Source organism: Engystomops pustulosus, chromosome 1 (genome assembly GCF_040894005.1).
Source record: "Engystomops pustulosus chromosome 1, aEngPut4.maternal, whole genome shotgun sequence".
Lineage (NCBI taxonomy): Eukaryota > Metazoa > Chordata > Amphibia > Anura > Leptodactylidae > Engystomops > Engystomops pustulosus.
The window spans coordinates 250,117,898-250,141,770 of NC_092411.1; the positions used below are offsets into that span (position 1 = coordinate 250,117,898).

Consider the following 23,873-nt stretch of genomic DNA (forward strand, 5'->3'; position numbering starts at 1 on the left):
TAAAGGGAGGGCGCTAGGGGTATTTTAGTAGTAAAGGGAGGCCGCTAGGGGTATTTTAGTAGTAAAGGGAGGCCGCTAGGGGTATTTTAGTAGTAAAGGGAGGCCGCTAGGGGTATTTTAGTAGTAAAGGGAGGCCGCTAGGGGTATTTTAGTAGTAAAGGGAGGCCGCTAGGGGTATTTTAGTAGTAAAGGGAGGCCGCTAGGGGTATTTTAGTAGTAAAGGGAGGCCGCTAGAGGTATTTTAGTAGTAAAGGGAGGCCGCTAGGGGTATTTTAGTAGTAAAGGGAGGCCGCTGCTGGACATGTTATTAATAAGGGGAGGCCGCTGCTGGCCATGTTATTAATAAGGGGAGGCCGCTGCTGGGCATGTTATTAATAAGGGGAGGCCGCTGCTGGATATGTTATTACAAAATTAGGTTTTTCCTAAAGGTGACACAGCACCCGAGTTATGCTAGTTTTTTTGGCGAATTTTGACACACCTAGCTCAAAAGGTTGCCCATCACTGCTCTAGGGTCTCTCTGTAGAGGAAGAATGTTGGGTCCAGAATGAGAACCTCTAAAGATATTGCAGTTCTGTCAACACCTTCTCACTTTTCCCACAGTTGCAAACAGCCAATGAAATGTCCTTTTAAAACAGCGCTGAGAGCAGCATCTCTTGAGTTACCTGGGACTGCAGGTGGATTTGGTCCTATTTGGTGAACTCTATCCTGGAGTGATGGTCTGAGTGCCCACAGAAATGGCTATGAGTGCCACCTCTAGGACCCGTGCCATAGGTTCGCCACCACTGGACATTACAAAAAAAAATTAAAAATTCTCTAGTTTTTGTAACTTTTACCCTCCAAGGAACTAAAAATGAAAAAAAAAAGTCCCCTAAGTTTTTATTCGTAACTATCCCTATGTCTCACAAAAAAAGAAAATTCTTTTTACAACATTGTACACAAAAAAGTTATGGTCCATAAACCAATAAGTATGAAAATTCATTAGACATGCTTTGGTCAGTAAAGACATAAGAACCTCTCGTTATTTGTAAAGGGAGAGAAACCCACCATGCATGGAAGCACAGAAACCCACAATGGGGAAATAAAGTTAACGCCCCGTTCACACATTCAGGTTTGCGGATGAAGTTTTTAAAGGAAATCTACCATTAAAGGGGTTTTCCCGCGAAAGAAACTTGCTGATTAGTGGGAGTCTCAGTGCGGAGATCCCCGTAGATCGCAAAAACGAGATGGTGGCGTTCAGCAAATTCCGTCAACTTCATAGAGATTAATGGAGCAGAACAGTCATGCATGGCCGTCCGCTCCATTGATCCGACGGACCCCTCGTTTACGTGATCTGCGGGGATCTCAGCACTGAGACCCCCACTGATCGGCAACTTAGGGTGATATCACAAATGGCGTTTTTAGGCCCGTAGATAGGGTCTAACTTTCCTTCATGGGAAAACCCCTTTAAGATCAAGGAATTTATACACAGCACACATACATGCTGGTGTTTTCCCTATCTGGCAGGATCTACTGATCTTTTAGCTTTTCATGCCCTTGCATTAAACATTATGCAAATGAGCCTTAGGAGCTTCAGGCCGGCGCCACACAGGGCGCTTCGTCTGCGCTTGCAAACGCAAACGCAGACAAAGACGCGCCCACCGGGGCGGGCCTCGGCCCGATCGCATCGGCGTTTCTATGGAAACGCCTGCGATCGGGAACGAGCCGCCGGTGTTTCGCGTTAAATTAACGCAAAACACCGGCGGCTCGTTCCCGATCGCAGGCGTTTCCATAGAAACGCCGATGCGATCGGGCCGAGGCCCGCCCCGGTGGGCGCGACTTTGTCTGCGTTTGCGTTTGCAAGCGCAGACAAAGCGCCCTGTGTGGCGCCAGCCTTAGGGCGCGTTCACACGTTCCGCTATCGTCGCGTTCATAACGCGACGCTAGCGTACAGTGGGCGGGGCTCGGGACGATCGCATATGCGTTTCCCGGGAAATGCATGCGATTAATAACCCGATCGCATGCGTTTCTCTGGAAACACATATGCGATCGCCCCAAACTCCGCCCCCTGTGCGGTAGCGTCGCGTTATGAACGCGGCGCTAGCGGAACGTGTGAACGCGCCCTCAGGCTCCATAGATGTTAATGGAGCCTGGAGCCCCTAAGGCTCTTTTGCATATATTGTAAAGCCTTATTTTTTGTAAAAGCAAGGGCTTATGAAGCTTAAAGAAGAACAAATCCTGCCAGAGGGGGCACACACCAGTATGTCAGTGTGCCTGGTTTACAGTCCTTCATCCTGATGGTAGATTTAAAGTCAAAAGCAGGTGTGGATCATAATGGGTTAGAAGGTATAAAATTGAGAGATGCTAAAGCTCTCCTTTTCACTTCACTCCTGGTTTGCACATCAAAATCTGCATCTAAAAACCTGACTTTGCGAATGTGCACCCTTATTTCTCTAAGAAGAAAAACTTTCACATAACTGTAATTTGTGTTACATCTGTGGGAATAAGGAGCATTATTTTGTAATATGAGATAAATAAAACACATCATTTCCCTTCCCTGCAGCCACGTGGAAATGACGGGCTACCTAGAAAGACGCATATGCTAGTGCACACACTGCGGCTGTTCGCGTTCGGGATTCGGCCGGCTCGCGGGGAAGAAGAGGGGCGGTCACGTGCATGGACAGGGCGCCTGCGCAGTAGCACGTATTCCCTGATGTGTCCTAGGATCTCCCTTGTAGCTGTTTCCTGGGCTGGGCTGCGCCTGCGCAGAGCGGAGGCATTAGTGATGGTGGAGGAGTGACGGAGCTACGGCGCTCGCAGTGCGCAGACAGCGGGAGTCATCGCAACCAGGTCCAGGAACCGGCAGGAGTCCCGAGGCGTGAGCGGCGGGAACGGATCGGAGCTGCGGTACCGCCTGGTGAGCACCCCCGGGGAGCGCGCTGTGTGCACGGAGCGCGGGAGCCCTGTTATCCTTGTGTAACACTTGTGCTGCCGGATAGGACACACCCCCTGATAGACGAGACAACTTTACTGCTGCTGCGCGACAGCGCCCTCTATGTGCAGGGCAGCCGCAGTACTGAGCACAGCCCCTGCTCTGCCTCCACTGACAGCTGTGTCCTGTGTGTATGAGGAAGGCCGGGGCTGCTCTGTGCATTATATAATGTGCTGCAGGGTCTTATGTTCTGTTTTGCTACATAATCCTTGGTCATTATGTCATTCCAGTGTTGTGTTGCTCTTCGTGCTGTGTGTGAGGCCATGGATCGTGTAACATGGTTTACACTCACTGATGACATGTAACACACAAACCACCTGCCTAATATTGTGCAGCAGATTATATAAGGGGGTAACTGATGGGTGGGGTGTGACTGGGCGTCCAATGATCACAGTTGTGGGGGTCTGGCTCCCTCTGTCGTGATGGGATGAGATTATGCGTTATAGGGGTTGTTCAGATTGTAAGAACTGATCCTAAGTGAAGCTATTGACAGCATTAGTGGGGGTCCGATAATCTGGTATCCCTTATTATCTGCCAGAAGATGTCATATACCTGCGCTGTCCCATAGACCCATTCTGTGTATAGCTGTGTGCATAGGAGGAGGTGATCCAGAACTTCTATTACTCCCTGGTCCAGTTCTGATCCTCGCTCCAATCAGTATGGAGCTACGTAACTGTATATGCCATGCAATGTGTGTCTTGGATCCTTGCTATAGTAGAAAGCATTAAAGGGCTTTTCCAGCTCATAAATACCAGATTGATGGATTTGCTACTCTTGAATCCTCAATTTCGAAACATCCTCTGGTACCAGAATAAAAGCAGAGAATGGAAATGAGACTCCAACCGCACATTCTCTTTGTAGTGTCTGGTCCTCAAAACTGCAGCTTAGCTCCTGTTGGAGTGAGTGGGAGTTGAGGTGTGGTGTTATGTGTGCCGGAATCGGATGAATGGGGGTTGGTGGCTCCAAGTTTTCTGCAGAGAAACTGGAAAGACCTTTTAATTTGACTTACAGTGCTGAGGATGCTGTAACACAGTCAAAATTTAGCTACAATTTGGCCCATGTCAGAGTCACTCAGATCCACTTTTCCTGCTTCTTACACGTTAAAGGAAACCTACCACCAGGGATCTACCTCTTAAGGTAGATCGGGTGGTAAGTGCCTCTATTGTACGTGAGGATATTCCTTTTAAGGACTAATCCTCACGTCCCCTGTATCCTTTTCTAACTTTTGTTGCCCTAATTTTCTAAAGAGGCTACTTGGACGCGGGGTAGCTGGAGCTGAGGTTACACGGCGCGGCTACCCCACACCCCAGTAGCCTCCTTGACTCTCCTACCGGCATATCTTTGGTGCACAGCTACGAGGAGCTGCGCGCCCTCGTCTGCAAAGCTGGTGTTCTGCTTATGTGCAGGACGCAGACATGCGGCTGCACGGTTACTTCTCCGGAGCTACTGCGCATGCGAAGAACTGTGGCTTAGCTGACAAGGAGCTGCGTGTCGAAGATATGCCGGTAGGAGAATCAAACAGGCTACTGGGGCATGGAGTAGCCACGCCGTGTAGCCTCGCTCCGGCTACTCCACGCCCCAGTAACCTCTTTAGAAAATTAGCATATTAGGGAAGTAAATGTTAGAAAAGGATACAGGGGACGTGAGGATTAGCCCTTAAAAGGACTATCCTCACGTACGATTGAGGCACTTACCACTCGATCTACCTTAATAGGTAGATCTGTGGTGGTAGGTTTCCTTTAACCCCTTAAGGACGCAGGGTTTTTCGGCTGATTTCTCGCTCTCCAACTTCAAAAATCCATAACTTTTTCATTTTAACGTGTACAGACCTGTGTGAGGGCTTATTTTGTGCGTAACAAATTTTACTTTCCCGTGATGTTATTTATTTTAACATGCCGTGTACTGCGAAGCTGAAAAAAAATTCCAAATGTGGAAAAATTGAAAAAAAACCGTTCTTGTGGGCTCAGTTTTTACGACTTTCACTCTTCGCTCCAAATAACATGCCTACTTTATTCTTTGGTTCGGTGCGATCGCGCTGATACCAAATTTATACAGGTTTTATTGTGTTTTAATACATTTTCAAAAATTAAACGAATGTGTACAAAAAAGGAAAAAAAATTTGCCATCTTCTGACGCTAATAACTTTTTCATACTTTGGCGCACGGAGATGTGTGATGGGTCATTTTTTGCGAAATGAGGCGACGTTTTCATTGCTACCATTTTGAGGTCTGTGCGACATTTTGATCATTTTTTATTTCATTTTTTATGTTATGTAAAAAGGTGTAAAAGTCGCATTTCGGACATTTGGGCGCCATTTCCCGCCTCGGAGGTCACCGCCGGCCGTAACCGTTTTTATATTTTGATAGATCGGGCATTTTGGGACGCGGCGATACCTAATATGTCTGTGATTTTTACTGTTTATTATGTTTTATATCCGTTCTAGGGAAAGGGGGGTGATTTGAACTTTTTAATATTTTATTAATTATTTTTTTTTAACCGATCGCCGCCCCCCGAGGACTTTCACCCCCAGTGGGCCATAGACTTTGTATTATGCACGGTCATGGTGCGGTGAGGCACGTGTAGGGGGCATGGCCGGTGGTGGAGTGTGCCTGGGTCTGGGCTGGTATATTTGCTACAGCCTGCGATCGGTCAAGGCTCGACTATCGACGGCAATAGCGCAGTCTCTTCATTCACCAGGGGACATTTATCATCCGCCGGCGCTCCACACAACCTACTTTTTCATTCCATGTAAAGTTGCAGAGGATCACTGGGTCCTAGGCGCATAGTCATTTGCAGAGGCTGAATTTTTCTAATATTCTCCTCATCCTGATTTTTCCTTTGCAGAGTATGGTATGATTGTTGGCACAGAGCTTGATGATAAATAATAACTCTTTATATAGCGCAATAATACACTGCAGCGCTTTACAGGTCATGGGGCACATATACAGACAAAATAAGACTATGCAGAGCAATAATACGGGCAGATGAATAAATAGGAATGAGGGCCCTGCTCAATGTGATGGTGGGCAAAATGGCAAAATTGTGGCACAGTTCTACCACCCCAGCCATAAGTTGTTCTTGTCTCATACCAGTAAAATTGTAAACTTCCTCTTTGGGATAGCAATAATCAGAGTTATAGGTGAAGTAGCAGCACTTTTTTTTGCAGGAACAACTAACGTGTGTGAATTATACATTTTTTAAATTTTCAATTCTTCTTTGAAATTTTAACATTATAAAGATTGATACAACAATTGAATCACTACATGAAGGAATTAGGAATATTACAAGATAAAACTTTTGTTTTAATATGACTTATTTTCTATAGAATACACATTAAAAAAAGAAACTTTTCAAATCTTTTTTTTTTTTTTTCCCCAACTTAAAAAATATAATGTTCTCCTTCTATGGGCACATCTAAGGCCCTTTTCACACGACTGTATGGGGACCCGTGATCAGGCCGTCTATGACAAATGAGCCAGTTGGGAGCACCGCAATATATAGGACATGTTCGTATTTGTGGTGTGACCGATTGGCTTTTAATGGAGAGGGGAGGGGTGAGGAGTGTTCACTTCCCCTCCTTTCTCCACCCAGCCATGTGCTACACCTTGAATGCTGTGATTTAATTGCATTTAGAAATTCAATTCAAACGCTGCAGGGAGATGTTTCTCCTGATCAGTGTTAAGATCAAGACACTTGTGATTGTTAGCAGGACATGCGTGTCTTGCTTTGTTTACCAGTGGAACGCTGCTTGTTCTCTATAGCAAGCGTTTATGTTGAAATGTACATATGATCGGGAGAGACAGCTCTCCACTTCTCTTGAATTGCATTTCTAACCACAATTCAGATCTAGCGTGTGACCGTGGTCTATGGGTGAGTGCTAGAAGATTTGTCCCATACACTGTATTACTACTGTGTTGCAGTATTTTTGCTATTACTATTTTACACTATATTGAGGATATATAGGGGACATTTGTAGAAATGTAATAGAACAGTGATGGTGAACCTTTTAGCGGCCGAGTGCCCAAACTGCAAACCAAAAACCCCCTTATTTATCGCGAGGTGCCATCCAAAAATTAAAGCAGTAACTTATTGCTCCCTGTTCAACAACTTTCAATCATATTGGCCTCCTGAGGACAGTAACACAGTAGAAAGATGGAAAATTTGCATCATTTTAGCTTCTTTCCAGTGTCCCTCTGTAGACCTGTAGGGGCCAGCAGGAGGTCCTCCAAAGATAATTCGGCCCTGTCTACTCATTCTCCCTTTACCTACAGTCCCAAGTAGCGAAGCAAGTATCAAAATATGACTGAAAGCCGCATCTTTTAAGTTGCTTGGAACTGCAGGAAGATTCTTTGAGTCCTGTCTGGTGCTGGGGCGATGCCCCGGGTGCCCACAGAAAGGGCTCTGAGTGCCGCCTCTGGCACCAGTGCCATAGGTTCGCCACCACTGTAATAGAATAACATAATAGGAGAGGTAGTCAATACACTGGAAAACCCCACCCTGAAGGTGCAACAGGTTTTCTTTTTACGTATAGAGTAAGAAAGGTGATGGTCATATTACTAGCAGAATTTATTTGCTTGTTTTGGATGCAGTGTTTGACTTTAGTAGCTATAAATATTTATATGCAGTGTTTTCCTATTTTTTAAATTTTTTTATGGCACATCTAAGCTCTCATGTGTCGCTGTCTTAGTGGAAGAAGAGCCGCTGAATTACGTAGCAGGAGAAACACATAGGACTTAGTTCTTTAATAACCCCTGAATATATGTTTGTGGTGGCGAATCTCCAGCCGTCCCTCCTCTGCCTCAGGGTACTATTAGCCCTACGCAGGAGATGGATCATCTAAATAAACCGCACTGAGGACGGTCTAGGCTCACCTCTGTTGAACTTCTATTAACATATTAAGCAATTTGTCGCCTCCCCTGACTTGTCTGGTTTAGTATTTATGAAATGATGACTCCTAAGACACTTTTCTCACAGTTCAGCGCAGTTTATACCTCCTAGAAATAGAAGTATAAATTGACAGCTGGGTGTCACTATTATACTAGTCAAAGGGGTGTGTCCCATATGCAGCCTGACTGGGGTTATACTTGTGTACTACCAGACATGTCTGCAGAGGAAATTCCTATACCGGGAATGTTCCTGTTAAAAACTAAAGTCAGATAAAGATGAAACTAGAGAGGTTTTTTTTTTTTTTAATGCCTCAACGCCCCCTCCCCACCCTAGTCTTGTGTTATTTCTAAAAAAAAAGAGTTTTCACAGGGAAAAGAAAAAAGACTCAATACCTACTTCTCTAATCTCCTTTTTGGAGGCTGCCTGGTCTAAACTGGTCCATGTAATGTGACTGTACATGAGACATACAGTAATAACACAGCGGCCACCTGTCTGCTGTTTGCTTGTCCAGCCATGAGACATTGAACTTGCAACATAAGCATGTAAAGGCGCTTGCTGACCGTGCGTATTCTGTATGTCTTATTTCATTCGGCCTATATAGGGTGTGATCCTTACTACTGGGCCATTTGGTTCTGTTGTGCGCAGCCTTCGATGCTGCAAAAGTCAGCAAACTAAACAGAGGCCAGTGTCCATATGATGTGTGTGTGTGTGTGTGTATATATATATATATGATGTGTGTGTGTGTGTATATATATATATATATGATGTGTGTGTGTGTGTATATATATATATGATGTGTGTGTGTTAAAGGCTTTTCTTTCTCCAGGTATTGTACGATTATTGATAAATAGAAAAATGGAAATGCGAAATTAAATGTGCTTGGTAATGATGGGGATGCATGCTGTTGTTTATCCACAGAATAGCGGATAACAAACTGATCGGTGAGGCTCCGACTGGTAGGACCTCCACCTATTAGCAGAACAGGACCACCAGTAATTTGGAGAAGGGGGTCCTATTCTTGCTGCACTCTATTCGATAGTACGGGTACAGAAGTCGCAATAACACCTCTAAGTGTCTATGACGCTTGAAAAGGCCGATTTACTCCCCTAATAACCAACAAGTGTATAAATACGCTTGGTGATTTATTTGTTTAAACGGTGGGTAACCGCTACAAGCGCTGCGACCCTCACTGAAATCCTACAAAGGAGGAAAATATCTTTTGCAGGATTGCAGCGCCCGCGGGCAGCACACGTGGTTTGGTGGCACCCCCTCCAGTTAGTGCCTCTGATAGAAGGTTATGTGACCGCAGCTCAGGTCACTTGATCCTTTGCCGCTTTGCAGCCTGAAGCGGTGTCTATGTGACAGGCCGGGTGCTCATCTGGGTTATGGCCAGAACATGGAAGTCTGCATCAGGCCTGATTTGCTGTGATTCAGTGACCTTCTCCTAAGCAGAGTTATCTGGATTCACATTGATGTTTGCTGGAATACCCCTTTAAATGACCTTTTAGAACCTCGGATGCAGATACTCTTAACCACTTGTGACATCAACCGTAACCACAATTCATCATCATTTTTTTTTTTATTACGCTCAAGGTAAAAGGCTCATTATTACTCAGGCCTTCCGTGGTTCCGTCCCGTATTCTGTGTGTTATGTTTGTGGTGCTGGGAGATAGGAGGATAAGCTGTGTAATAATACTCAGGCCTCTTATGGAAGAATATTTATATATTCCAGTTTGTATGGACTGTAATAGTTATTGCTCTTTGGTAAAGAGACGCAGAGAGGAGGAAATCTGCAGCATTCACCGTATAGTTAACCCTTTCATTTTAGAGCTGGTTGTACCCACATCAAATTCATACCAATAGTAGTGGATAATGTCATGTCTTGCACTTTCCTTGCTTACTACTTAGAGTAGTTCCAGCCTAGCACATGTAGGGAGCCCCAGAGGTAATACTAGACGGTAGGACTACTATATACGCCGGAGATTTATGAATGCAGTTTGCATGTGTCATAAATCCTCAGTGATGCGGCCACACCTCGCAGCACACCGAGGGCTCGGCCCCTTATCTACTTGACCCACATATGAGAAAAAGGCCCATATTGTTATCTCTCCATTATCAGGCACTGTCAGAAATATTTCTGCACTCTCAGCGAGACTGATTTATTATCTGACATTTACCAGCAGGTGCTGTAAAATCAATGACGACTTATAGATGACTGCATTATCCTAAACCCTTAACCACTTCTCTGCCGTCCCACTCCAAACTGTCCTCCTTTATTAAGTCACTAACTTTTCAGAAAACTTTACTCGAGTCAGTTGTACAAGTTAGTGTTTCCTTCTCCATTTACTTTGGCTCTTAGCATCCTCCTTCCTTTCTGAGCAATAATTGCTGCTGATTTCCAACTTGCTAGCAGGACTGACAGAATAGATGTCAGATGATCTAGAAGCGCAATGATGGAGTGGGGTCTTAACCAACCAGCTGCAGAATATGAAGGACAATAAAAGACGTACAGCCATGAATGATGGTTGATGGATCCCCCCATGCAACTGCCATCTGTACCCTGTGTTATCCCATGGTCGTACTGTATGCTAATTTGCAGTAAGGCCCCACTAATATGGATTTCTAGTTGGTGCACACAAGGGTGAAGCTAAACACTGCTGCCTGGGGAAAGCTATAGAATGGCACCCCCTCTTCTCCACCCAGTAGCAATATATCAGTAAGTTAGTTCTCCGTGTGGTGTCTCGCACCCATGCTGTCGTTTGATAAGAACAGACATTGGGGGACGTTTACTTAAATGCTCGCGGGTTAAGATAAGGAATGTAGGTTTTTTTTTTCAGCTGTTTAATGGTTTGCACTTATATGGTTACTTTCAAGGAGAAGATTGGAATGACAATCCTAGAGCATGGTTTCTGTGGGTGAACATTGATAGGATTGGGTGGCGGGGAACCTATAGGATACCCTCTAAGGGAAGTGCCTAATATCATCTCGTATATAGCTTAGCCATGAGCAGGGATTACTTCCTTGTGGATCCAGAATACATTGACGTATGCCATGTCATAACTGAGCGGTGGGCAGTGTTACAGAAGTGCTGAACAATGACCTGCATTCATATGATGTGTGAGGAGTGTCATGAGATGCCGGCTCTACACCCTCTCCATGTGTGAGAAGCTAAATCACTTATTATGAGGATTACTAGTCATTGTACAGGGTGTCCTGCACAAGCTGCCACCATATCTCTTACTGATATCATACATCAACATGCAGATTTTCTCTTGTTGGATCCCAGACACCATCTAATTTGTGCCAGTTTTCGTGTCTGATCAATGGGATTCGACTGCTAGGGCCACTTTCAGACACAAGAGCGGGGTTTATGTTCACCTCTCCATGTTATGTATAGGAGTACTGGAAATAGCTCTCTATCTGCAGAACTCTTATTTAGGGTTGGATATAGCCAAGTAGCTTGCACAGATATTCCCAGTTGTCCTATATCAGTGATGGCGAACCTTTTAGAGACAGAGTGCCCAAACTATAACCAAAATCCACTTATTTACCATGACGTGTCAACATGGCATTTCTAGCAGTAAATTATTGCTACCTGCTCTTCAACATCTCTCAATTGTATAGGCCCCTTGAGGCCACTAATACAGTTGAAAGAAGGAGGGCACATTCAGACTATCATTGTAGCTTCTCTCCAGGGTCTCTCTGTACATTAAGAATATTCTGCAGTTCTATCAACATTCTCACTTTTACCGCGGTTCCAAACAGCCAATGAAGTGTCATTTTAAAATAGCCCCGATTGCAGCATCTCTTAAATTTCCTGGGTCTGCAGGAAGATTTGGTGAATTTGGTCCTGTTTAGTGAGCTCGGTCTTGGGGTCAATGGTCTGAGTGCCACCTCTGGCACCCGTGCCATAGGTTCGCCACCACTGTCCTATATGGATATTGCATGGAACAGCAGAAAGATTGCTAGACCTGTTGCTTCTTTAAAGATATCGAAATCAAGCATAGATGAACCAGGGACAGTAACTCATAGCCCAAGGCACTGTGACTGTGGTGATCTTCTTATATATTTTTTTTTATCCATGGCCTCCTTTCTTTTACAATCAACTTTTAAAAGTATGCTAATGAGTTAAAAGGGAGGAAGGGTGTTAGCCGCACTCCTCCATGCCGTAGCTTCACAGGCTGTTACACTATCTCCCCCTCTGCTCCCTCAGCACTTCCTACAGTCTGCTATAATCTCACTTCAGCCTGTGAATGAGCGGCACGGAGGGGCTCTGGTAACAACTCTAGGAGCTCTTCAGTCTCATTGGCATAATTGTAAACAATGATTTTCTCGCTTATGTGCAATCTGATGTAAGGAGCGGTGACTGGTCCTCTAGTACATGTGGGTAAATCAGAGGGTATGTAGACATCCATAGAGAAGAACGATCCTAATCTTACATTTGCTCCTTCAGCTATGGTTATTAAAAAGAGAAAGCCAATTCCTGCTAATTCCGATCATTACAACTAGTGGAGCAGATCCTGTTGCCAGGATGACTCACAAGTAAAGTGTTTTCTTATAATACAACCCGCGCTTCTCAGTGACGTGTGAAGAAGGAAAGACAAAGATGTTTCTTTTTTTTTTTACATGCACATTATTCACTGTTTTAAAAAATATATATACTTTTTCTAGGATGGGTTTATACTGCTTCTTTTGTCAAGTTGAAGAAGCTGCCTTAAAAAGTTGAGCTATTTTTAATACTTTTTATGTATTATTTTTATTTTTACCCATTCCACTTAAAGGGAACCTGTCACCAGATATTTCCCTATTAAAGGACGTCTAGCATCTGGATGAAGGAGTGTAAACCAAGCACGCTGACTTACTGGTGTTGTGCCCCCCTCTGGCAGGATCCGCTCTTCTTTAGCCTTTCTATGCCCTTGTTCTTAAAGGACATCCAGCAGTTTACTGCTGGTAGAGTGTCCCAATTAGATGCTCGTTCAGTCTAGGGAATGGGGGGGAACCGTTCTTAACTTGTTTTATGGCATCTTTATTAATGAAATATGAACTTTGAAAAACAGCCGGAGGCCTCAGGCTTAATGTGCCCAAGTGCCTTTCGGCTTCCCCGGCTTTTAATTTATGCCTGCTTTGGTGTCTCACACCTGTGAATCTTTAGTTTGCCCGTACAGTTTAACCTATTACTGACCTGTGATCTGGTAACACTAGAACCGATCATGGGTGTTAAGCCATTGAATGCTGCTGGTGGCGTGTTGCCACTGCCATATTAGCTTTGAGCGACGCTCCCGGTGACCTCATCTGTCGCCATGACAGCTTTGTGTCTTTATAAGACCCATGACTGTGTAGTTTCTGGGGATCTGTTACAATGTGCTTGGGGCACATTGTAACAAATGATGTGCAAAAACCCCATATACTGCCAATCAGACAACCTAGGGTTAATGTGACCTAAGGGGTCTGAAAAATAGTAATAAATAAGGAAATAAAGAAAAGTTTAAGAAAAAATTCCCTACAACTGATTAAAAAAATTGTAAAAATCATAAACATGTCAGATATGGTCACATCTCAACGATCCTCAGCGTTTAACCCCATAATGGACGATAACATCCAAATGTCCAAAACGCCACTTTTTCAAGATTTTGCAACATGTAACATTTTAATAAAAAGTGATCCAAAGGTCATACAGTTCCAGAAACGGTAGCAAAGGAAATGTCAGTTCGTCCCGCAACTAAAATGATGCCTCACACAACTCCGTATTTTCAAAGTATGAAAAACAGAATAAAATCTGTATAAATATGGAATCCCCGTGACCGAACTAAAGAATAAAGGAGACGCGTTCTCTGGAGCGCACAATGAAAGCCGTAAAAACAAAGCTCACGAGAAAATGTCTCAAATGCCATTTTTCACTTATTTCACTGCATTTTAAAATACCTTTTTTTTCCAGTACATGCCATAAATACTATCACATTGAAGTACAAGCCCACACACGGTGTTGTACATGGAAACATAAAAGTTATGGATTTTTGAAGAAGTGAATAATGGTAATGGTAAAAACTAAAGGACTAGGTTGTTAAAGGGGTTGTCCGGCAGTTGAAAAACATGGCTACTTTCTTCCAAGAACGGCTCTTCTAGTGCTGGTATTGTAGCTCGGCTGCATAGAAATGAATGGAGCTTAGTTGCACGCACTACCCGTGGTGAGGAGAGGAGCTGTTTTTGTAAGAAAACAGCCTTTTTTTTTTTTTTTTTTTCAACCACTGGACAACCCCTTTTAATGTAGTAGTAGTAGTGCCCATAAGATCGGGGTCATCGTTGTAATCCACTGACTGTTACTGTGTATTGTTATCCTATGATTTCTAGGTTGGTCATCGAGTAGTAAAACTTGAGCCAAGGAATTAATATTGAGGGGATTGCATCTAACCCCAACGCCGCGAGACGATTGTGTTTTTGTTTTATTTTCCCGGTTGCTTCAGAGTGCGTCGGGATAATTTTAGCAGTAGTTGCTAGGAGAGTGCTTCACCTACCTGCTTTGTGAGCCGGCACGCTCCGCACACTAAGTGGTTTCATTCGCTTTTCTTTCTTTAGGAACATCGCCTGAGAAAGGGATGAAAGCCTCCGCTTCATCCTGCCGCTAAATACTTCCATTCAATACATCCAGCGTCTCCCGGCGCTTTATTTGGCTGCAGAATTTTTTGTTTTCATAAATCCTGTTGTTGGTTTTCTGCAACTTTTCTCATTGCTAAAAATGTTGCAGCGGCTGAAACGAGTTTATAAAGGCTACACTGGGGTGTAATAGAAGTGCATTCACCTCTCTCCTATTACACCGTCTCGCCCTTCCCCTGCTCCCTTGGTGTTCCCCCTCCTTGTGATGGAAGTGCACAGTGTAACAGCCTGCAAAGCTGCAACACAGAGGGGCTCTGGTAACGGTTCCCAGATAACTTCTGACTCATTAGTGTAATTTAAAAATTTAATTTGTGAAGGAAGGAAGCCGTGGATAAAAAAAATCTTTCCCATGGAAACCAATCAGAGCTAAGCTGTAATTTTATAAACAGCAGTAGGAATATAAAAGCTGAGCTCTGATTGGTTGCAGTTGGCAACTAGAACAGATATGTTCACAGACCCTTCTGATAAATTTCCACCAATAACTTTTAGGTGCTGAAACTGGAAAACCCCTTTAAGCAGATGTACATAAGTGTTATCAATGTAGCCAGGATTTGTAGGGGAGGTTTGCCATAGGTTACAGTGCTATACAGTTGTGACTGTGGGATGACCCTATAGACAATTCTCTCCACAACATGTATCCTAGTTCTTGCTTTCCTAAGATTTCTTACCAGAGAATTCCTGTTACCTAGCAAGTGTCTGGATAATCATAGTCACATTTCATACATGGTGATGAATAATGAAGGTATAAGCCTTCTAATCAGTCCACTATGTGATTGAAAATACTGGCGGTCCCCCTACTTAAGAACACCCGGCTTACAGACGACCCCTAGTTACAGACTGACCTCTGGATGTTGGTAATTTACTGTAATTTAGCCCCAGGTTACAATAAACAGATATAATAATTATTAACAGTGTCTGCAACTTAGCTTTGTTGTGACCCTTGGTTCTTATGACGACCCAACATTTTTTAAGATCCAATTGTCACAGAGACAAAAAAAATGAAGTTTGGGTTAAAATGATAAAGTACACATTTCCGACTTGCATACAATCTCAACTTAAGAACAAACCTACAGAACCTATCTTGTACGTAACTCGGGAGAGATGTTCTTGCTCCTAGTGCGTGTGTCACATACAAGTTACTTTGCCTTTAAAGTTGAATGTGACCTTCGGCCTTAAACTTGAACTCCCTGAACTCGTTGACTAGCAAGTTCCACATGACAAGAATGTTTTCTGTTGCCGCCGGTACCAACCACGTGATATTTGATATTCTTTTGCACACGTGTAGACTTTGCAAGATAACTTATCTCACCTTACCTTATTCAGGCTGCAAAAAGCCGGGAGAATGTGCAACTTTTTTTTTTTTTTTTGTTCCTCTGACATAATCTTTACATTAATTTCAGTCTATATGAAAGTCTTCATGTACGAGTCTGGTAAGTTTCCATTATTTGCAGAATGTTAAAAACATGGCTTCTCCACTAAGCTCCATTCATCTGTAAATACGCAGTCCCCGGGTTACATACAAGATAGGGTCCGTCGGTTTGTTCTTAAGTTGCATTTGTATGTAAGTGGAAACTGTATATTTTATAATTGTAGTTCCAAGCAAAAAAATTTTTTTTTTTGCCCCAGTGACAATTGGATTTTCAACATTTTTGCTGTAATGGGACCAAGGATTATCAATAAAGCTTCATTACAGACACCTTACAGCTGATCATAGCAGCCTGGGACTATAGATTGTGAAAAGGGATGAGAAAACTGCAATTCCTTGATTTTATGTTATTGGCTCAGCACAGGGGGTCCCCTACTTAAGAACACCTGGCTTACAGATAACCCCTAGTCACACACGGAGCTCTGGATGATCGTAATTTACTTTACTTTAGCCCTGGGCTATAATAAACAGCTAAAACAGTTATTAAAGGAGTCTGTAATTACTGTGTATACTCGAGAATAAGCCGACCCAAGTATAAGCCGAGGCCCTTAATTTTACCACAAAAACCTGGTAAAACCTTTTTTTTTTTTGTGCTTGAGTATAAGCCGAGTTTGGGTTTTCAGCACATTTTTTTGTGCTGAAAAACTAGGCTTATACTCGAGTATATATGGTAAGCTTTATTGTTAACCCTGGTTCTTATGACAATTCAACATTTTTAAAATCCAATTGTCACAGAGACCAAAAAAAAATTGTCTGCGGTTGCAATTCTAAAGTATACAGTTCCGACTTGCATACAAATTCAACTTAAGAACAAACCTACAGAACCTATCCTGTACGTAACCCGGGGACTGCCTGTATATAAATATGACAGTCCCACGGTTTTGCAGAAATAATTTTTAACAAGTGAAGTAGAGTAGTAAATCAGAGCTTTCCATCGCAAGTAGTTATAGCGAAGTGGTTGCGATAGCCCGGTCTTGAACTGATAAGAATTTTTTTTGTAACCTTTGTTTCTGTGCATAAACCTGACGCTGTGTGATGTGAGCATTTCTAGGGAAAGTAGGTAACTGGGCCAGCAGGTTACTAGGACAATAAGACGCGAGTTCATTGACTTGCTCTTTTACAGCGTGTGCCAGATAAATCCCTTCAGGCCTGTTTACACAGCGCAGTGTTGCAATGATATTCCCACAGTGTCTATGAGCTGTGAGATCAGCACCTTGTAGCATCTCCATCGCTGACGTCTCTAGATGTGTATACGGGAGGCCAGTATGCTGAGCAGTGGATTGGGATGTAGAAAACGGCAACTTTCATCGTAGTGCATAAAGTTTTTGTTGTTCACACTATTTTTACTGAAAGTTTTGGGTAACAGTGAAGCAAATAATCGAGTGCATAAAGTTTTTGTACAAGTCGTGCAAATGGGTTATTTTGTCATGTGACTATTACAACTATTACACATGTCGCAAAGGGAGGAGCAGTGGTGCAGCTTTGTGGTGGCCCGAGCCTAAATGTGTTAGTGTATACACTCCCCCAATTTAAAGGGAACCTGTCACCAGGGACCTCATCACACCTGCAGTGCAAATCTGTCTTTCTGCCTTTTGTAAGCATTTGCATTACAATATAATTGTGTGTTATAACTTCCCTTGCTCCCGGACAAAATCCTGGGGTAGTCCCAGGGGTTGGACTTTGGTTTGGATGCATTTCGAAAAACAACATGTGACTTGTCTGAGCTGCAGGCTGCCTCCATCTTTGTGCTCCTATACAGCTTGTCCCTCCCCCGCTGATGTCAGGCTGACCAGGCTGTGACCTCTGAGAAGGAGCAGGAGGAGGAGCTGTACAGGACCACAAAGGTGGGGGCCAACCTCTGAGGAGTGAGTAACACAGACAATGCACGTGTTGTTTTTCGAAATGCATCCAAACCAGAGGTTGGCCCCCACCTTTGTGGTCCTGTACAGCTCCTCCTCCTGCTCCTTCTCAGAGGTCACAGCCTGGTCAGCCTGACATCAGCGGGGGAGGGACAAGCTGTATAGGAGCACAAAGATGGAGGCAGCCTGCAGCTCAGACAAGTCACATGTTGTTTTTTGAAATGCATCCAAACCAAAGCCCAGCCCCTGTGACTACTCCAGGATTTTGTCAGGATGCAAGAGTACGTTAAAACACACAATTATATTGTAATGCAAATGCTTAGAAAAGGCAGTGAGGCAGATTTGTCTTTAGTGAAAAATGAGGTCCCTGGTGACAGGTTCCCTTTAATGTGTTGTAGACTGCACTCATTCCCAAAAAAGAAAAGAACTGCTGGCTGGACGATATATTATAGGGGTATAACAAATTGCGCTCCTTTTACACTGTATGCAGTTTGTATGATCTGCGGACAGATTCCCTTTAATGAAATAGAAATTTATGTTCATTTACATATAAAGCCATCTGCTGTTCGTATGTGTATACTGAAAAAGTGATATTCTTTGGAGTATATTGCTGGAATGATTAGACATTAAAAAGTGTTTTTGAAATAATAACACAAATATCGGCTCCAGCTCCTATTTATCACTTCACGCTTCTTTTTGCGACTTTTTTTGGACGCAATGGTCCTTTTTGCACCCGCTAGCAAGGGTTTGAGACAACGGAGTTTCCCAATATTGTGTCTGAGTTATCTTTGGCATCCGGATGTTGATGTTATAAGAAAAAAAAAAATCCCACTTTTGTTTTTTGTGTAAACTCACCTGCCCTTTAGATGGAGGAAGTGATTAGAAGGGGGGTTACTAAAAAAAAAAAGACTCAGATGCCAGCTTTAACACCCTCTAAGATAAATCACTCAAAACTCCCTCCTCCCAACAAAAAAAAAAAATCCAAGTTTCTGAATAGAACCCCCCCCTATTGTTACCAATAGAGGCTGCTCTGTGTCATGGTCATACGTTGCAGGGACACCTTTCTTTAGGAAATTATCTATTTTATTTATATATTCAACCAGTCCTATCAGGATAGGTGACCACTCATTTTAAAAGGCTGTCTTAACCCCTTAAAGACCAGGCCCTTTTTTGTTTTTGCATTTCCATTTTCACTCCCCACTTTCAAAAATCTCTAAATTCTTTATTTTTCCACGTGAAAAGCTGTGTGATGGCTTTGCTTTTGTGTAATAAATTGTACATCATAGTGATGGTTTTTAATACCTTATATACTCGAGTATAAGCCTAGTTTTTCAACACAAAATTTGTGCTCAAAAAACCCTAACTCGGCTTATACTCGAGTCAACTAAAAAATAAAGTCAAAACTCACCTTTCTGACATCATAGGTCCTCTTCTGTCTGAGACAGAAAAGGACCTATGGGGGACGTCGGAAAGATGAGTACAGTGTTATTTTTTTTCCTACAGGGGCTGGGCAGGCTGTATGCTACAGGGGCTGGGCAGGCTGTATGCTACAGGGGCTGGGCAGGCTGTATGCTACAGGGGCTGGCAGACTATATACTGGGAGGCTGTAACCAATGCATTTCCCACCCTCGGCTTATACTCGAGTCAAATGGTTTTCACAGTTTTTTGTGTTGAAATTAGGGGTTTCGGCTTATACCCGGGTCGGCTTATACTCGAGTATATACGGTATTCCATGCCGTGTACTAGGAAAAGGGAAAAAATTCCATATGCGGGGGAAAAAATGCATTTGCGCCATTTTCTTGTGGGCTTGCATTTGCGCCCCAAATGACATGTCTACTTTATTCTTTGGGTTGGTGCGATCACAGGGATACCAAATTTGTATAGGTTTTATAGTTTCACAAATATAATAATAATTATTACAAAAATAAAAACCTGTGTGTGTGTATATATAATATATATTAAAAAATATATATATATAATATATTAAAAAATATATTTAATATATTTTAATTTGATTTGAATTTTTAGTTTTTTTTTAACTTTTTTCAGACCCTCTAGGGTACTTTAACCCTAGGTTGTCTGATCCTACCATATACTGCCACACTACAGTAAGGCAGTATATGTGTAAATTGCACATTGTAATAGCCTAAAATATGACACCCTCAGGTCTTTGTGTGAGGGTGTCATAGCAACGTCTCCAATGACGTCACGGGGAGCAACTATCTAAGCTAGGATGGTAGCGCCCAATCACCACCGGCTCTTTAATGCCGGCTAGCACCGATCCTGGGTTTTCCCGGTAAGTGTTTGCTGCTATTACTGATCATAATAAACTTTTATTGACTCTTAATGAAACACTAAGACAGCCTGGCACTTTGAATTAAAAACTTTCATTGTACAATATAGTTAAATGAAATTTACTTACTCATAGACTTGGGCACCGTGACTGTGGTAATCATCTTGTTATTCATGGCCTCCACCCTTCTAAAATCAACCTTTATAATTATGCTGAGGGCTCCTGGGGGTTGTAACCAGCGCCCCTCCATCCCCTCTATGTGCCGAAACTTCCTGTGCTGCAGTGAGTTTCAGAAGTGACGGGGAAGTGCTGAGCCTGTGAAGCCAGAGCACGGAGGGGCCCTGGTAACACCCCAGGAGCCCTTCTGGCTCATTAGCATAATTTTAAAAGTTCGTTTTTGAAGGAAGGAGGCCATGGATAACAAATATAAGATGATTACCCCATCACGGTGCCTGAAACTATGAGTAAGTAAATTTTATTTATCTATATCGTACAATGAAAGTTTTTAATTCAAAGTGGCAGGCTCTCTATGTGTTTCATTCTCTACCCAAGAATTAATAAAGAGTTAATAAAGGTTTATTACGACCAGTTTCCTCTAAAAATGGTCCTTCTGCAAAAAACGAGCTCTAAAGAGCTTATATGAACTAAAAAAAATGTTTTAAACTGTGCAGAGCCTGAGGCTCTTCATACATGTGGTATATGCTCATCGTATCTGGGGGTGGTCTCACATTGGTTATGAATGAATGGTGGTTGAATGGTCTTTGGGCACCCTCTAGTACAGTGATGGCAAACTACACCGAGTGCCCAAACTACAACCAAAACCCACATATTTTTTGTAAAAGGCAGTAATTTATTACTCCCTGCTCTTTCACAGGATTAAATTGTGTAGGCCCCTGAGGACACCAATACAGTAGAAAGGAGAAGAAGTTTGGATTATCATTGTAGCTTCCTTTTAGGGTCCTGGGCTGCCTGGGACTGGAAGAGCCTGTAAGTCATATCTGGCAAACTCTGCACTGGGGTGGTTGCCTGGGTGCCCATATAGAGGGCTCTGAGTGCCACCTCTGGCACTCGTGCCATAGGTTCGCCTAGACTGCCCTAGTATATTATCTCTGGTGTCCCCTGTCCCTGTGCCCAAAGCTGACTTTTGCTTTGTATGGTGCAAGGGGATCTATGCCATGGACTCCTATAACCATACTGGATGTGTTTCCAAAGCAATTTTGGTCATAAAAAGCTATATAATGGTAATATTTATTAACCCCTGGGCCTCTGTAAATGCTATGCAGTGGAGCTTGAGCTTTGAGTCACTGCTGTCTCACATACTGCGGCTTGCTGTGTGTCCCTGGAGATATTCTAGTGTTGTCACAGATGTAAATGCTCACCATGTATGGGGATGAGTCAGATGACAATTTCTAACTACCTACAAGTTTTCTGTCGTTCTGCCTTGTGTCATCATTCCCAATATACTCCCCATGTCAGGCACATATGGACATCCTCCATAGTGCACATCTGCTGTAGGTGAGCTATAGGTAATGCAGCCATGTAATAACATCCGTCTGTATTTCTTCCAGAGCTGAATATTAACATGCTGAAGATTGAGGAGATTGTGAAGATTTAGCGCTCTCCTGCTATCCGCCCACTCTGCAGGGGAGCTCATTCACTGACTGCACATAGCAAGGTAACCATAGACCCCGTATGGCGTTACATCTCATGTGTTTGGAGGGAGAGGAAGATGATCAATAATCAGATGTCGATGTTACCTTTTTTTGGGTGCAGATTTTGTTGCACCATTAATACCAAAATATGCGTCACATAAAAACCCCTCAACAGTCCCCTTACTGGCGATGAGGTAAACGGGGCCTTTTATCTGCACAAATTTTTAGGGTTTTGTTGAATATTTTCATATCAGCAGATTTGTGCTGCTACAAAATCTATACTGTTCTCTGGCCTGAAACTGGGGCAAGGGTCCAACTAATCGGAAAGCTTTATTGGCAACTCTAGATTGAATTGTTATTCTCGCCGAGGCACCCAACAAATTATTCGGCTTAGGCTGGTGCCACATAATAATAATCTTAATAATAATAGTAATAATCTTTATTTATATAGCGTCATCATATTCTGTAGCGCTTTACAGATCATAGGGGACAGATACAAATAAAATATTACATTACAGAGTACAAACAGTCAAATGGAACAATAGGAGTGAGGGCCCTGCTCACAAGAGCTTACACTCTATGAGGATGCCATGATCATGATCATGCTCTGGCATGTGCTGGGGATGAGAGTCCTTGCCTCATAGTGCTATATGATACAAGGAGTCCCTGCTTCAGCACAGGACAGCAGCACTAAACTATAACCATGATACCAGGGAATCCTTACATCATACTATATCTATCTTTATATGTCTATATAATATCACACACACCAGAAATGCTTAAAAACAAGTCAGAATTGGTGATATTTGGGGAAATAAATTGTGACTTTCCTTTGACACCTCATGCGTTGTTTTTGATTCATAAAACTAGTGAACTTGTCTGCTCTCGGCTGTGTTTGCTTAAATTGTCAAATTGTCAGCTCAGTCATGATTCCCCTGGCACGGCACATCAGCGCTGGTTATTGTTATACTTACAGATTAATCATTATGAGTCCTATTAATGTCTTCTGAATTACAAGTCCTCAATTTAGAAACCTTTCACTGGCTTATAAATGTCTCTGGCTGTATTTTCTGTGTTCTCCCAGCCTAATGATAGGTGTATTGTCCAGGCTGATTTGTGTACCCGGACTAATTGTTGGCCGTGTCTTCTCTTTTCACAGACCAGCGTACAAATGTCTCTTACAAGGTTAAAGTGTTGGGTTTTCTGTTCTCTTCCATAAGCAGCCAGAAGATGAGCTCCATTGCAGACAGGTATGTGTGTATAACGTAGGCTTGTCATTCTTGTCCTCTTATGTGAGGAGAGTATCCTGGTGCCTCTGTCAGACATGTATACAGATCCCCATTCACTAGAGACATGACTGGACTGGTATAGACCACTATACTTTTTATTTGCTACACAGTGGAAATTGAAATGAGGTTTTTGGCGCACCAGGGGTGTGACTGCTCCTGTTAGAGTGCTCATTGTTTACACTGACAGCACACTGTCAATGATTGACAACTCCCATAGAAAGAAGAAAACTGCTGCATGTTCAATAAGACTAACCCAAGTTTTTGACAGCAATGATGAAAAAAATAATTAAGATCTACTTAAAACTTCCCTAATCAGTCTTGGATAGGTGGTGGAGTTAATAATTTTATTTTTTTAAATGATATTTTATTTAAAGGTGTAAGGTAGTAAAGGAGACAGTATGACTGCCATGCCATGGTGCGATAGGGCTGAAGGTGTATTAAATCTGGGAAAACTTATTAACTTGTGTATAAGCCTAGGGTGGGAAATGTGGCCACTCCTCTTTTAATAAAATGTCCAGCAGCAGTGCCCCCCAATTGATAGAAAGGAGCAGCCGTTCCCCCCAAGTGGTGAAAGGAGCAGCAGCGTTTTCCCCCAACTGACAAAATGAGCAGCGCCCCCCGCCCCTTTTGATGAAATGAGCAGCAGCAGCACCCCCATCCCCAATTGGTGAAATGAGCAGCAGCGCCCCCCAATTGGTGGAATGAGCAGCGGCAGCACCCCCCAATTGATGAAATGTCCACAGCAGAGACTGCCCACCCCCTTATCGGAAAAGCCAAAGATGTAGTCACAGGAATGTTATACATACATACATACATACATACTCAAATATGTACATGTGTGTGTATGT

The 23,873-nt window shown here is 43.0% G+C and overlaps 1 protein-coding gene across 4 annotated transcripts in view; it reads left to right on the forward strand.

Annotated features, from left to right (window-relative positions):
* Positions 1–2,710: 2,710 nt before the first annotated feature.
* The window catches only part of CLOCK (clock circadian regulator), a 46,817-nt gene continuing 25,654 nt past the window's right edge, over positions 2,711–23,873 (forward strand). For 3 of the 4 annotated variants that reach the window (XM_072124188.1, XM_072124178.1, XM_072124194.1), the window contains exons 1-3: positions 2,711–2,893; positions 21,653–21,759; positions 22,896–22,986. In XM_072124188.1, coding sequence (XP_071980289.1) covers positions 22,967–22,986 — 20 coding nt within the window. In that variant the 5' untranslated portion in view covers positions 2,711–2,893; positions 21,653–21,759; positions 22,896–22,966. The remainder of the gene's footprint in view (positions 2,894–21,652; positions 21,760–22,895; positions 22,987–23,873) is intronic. The other variant, XM_072124171.1, reaches the window with a different exon arrangement.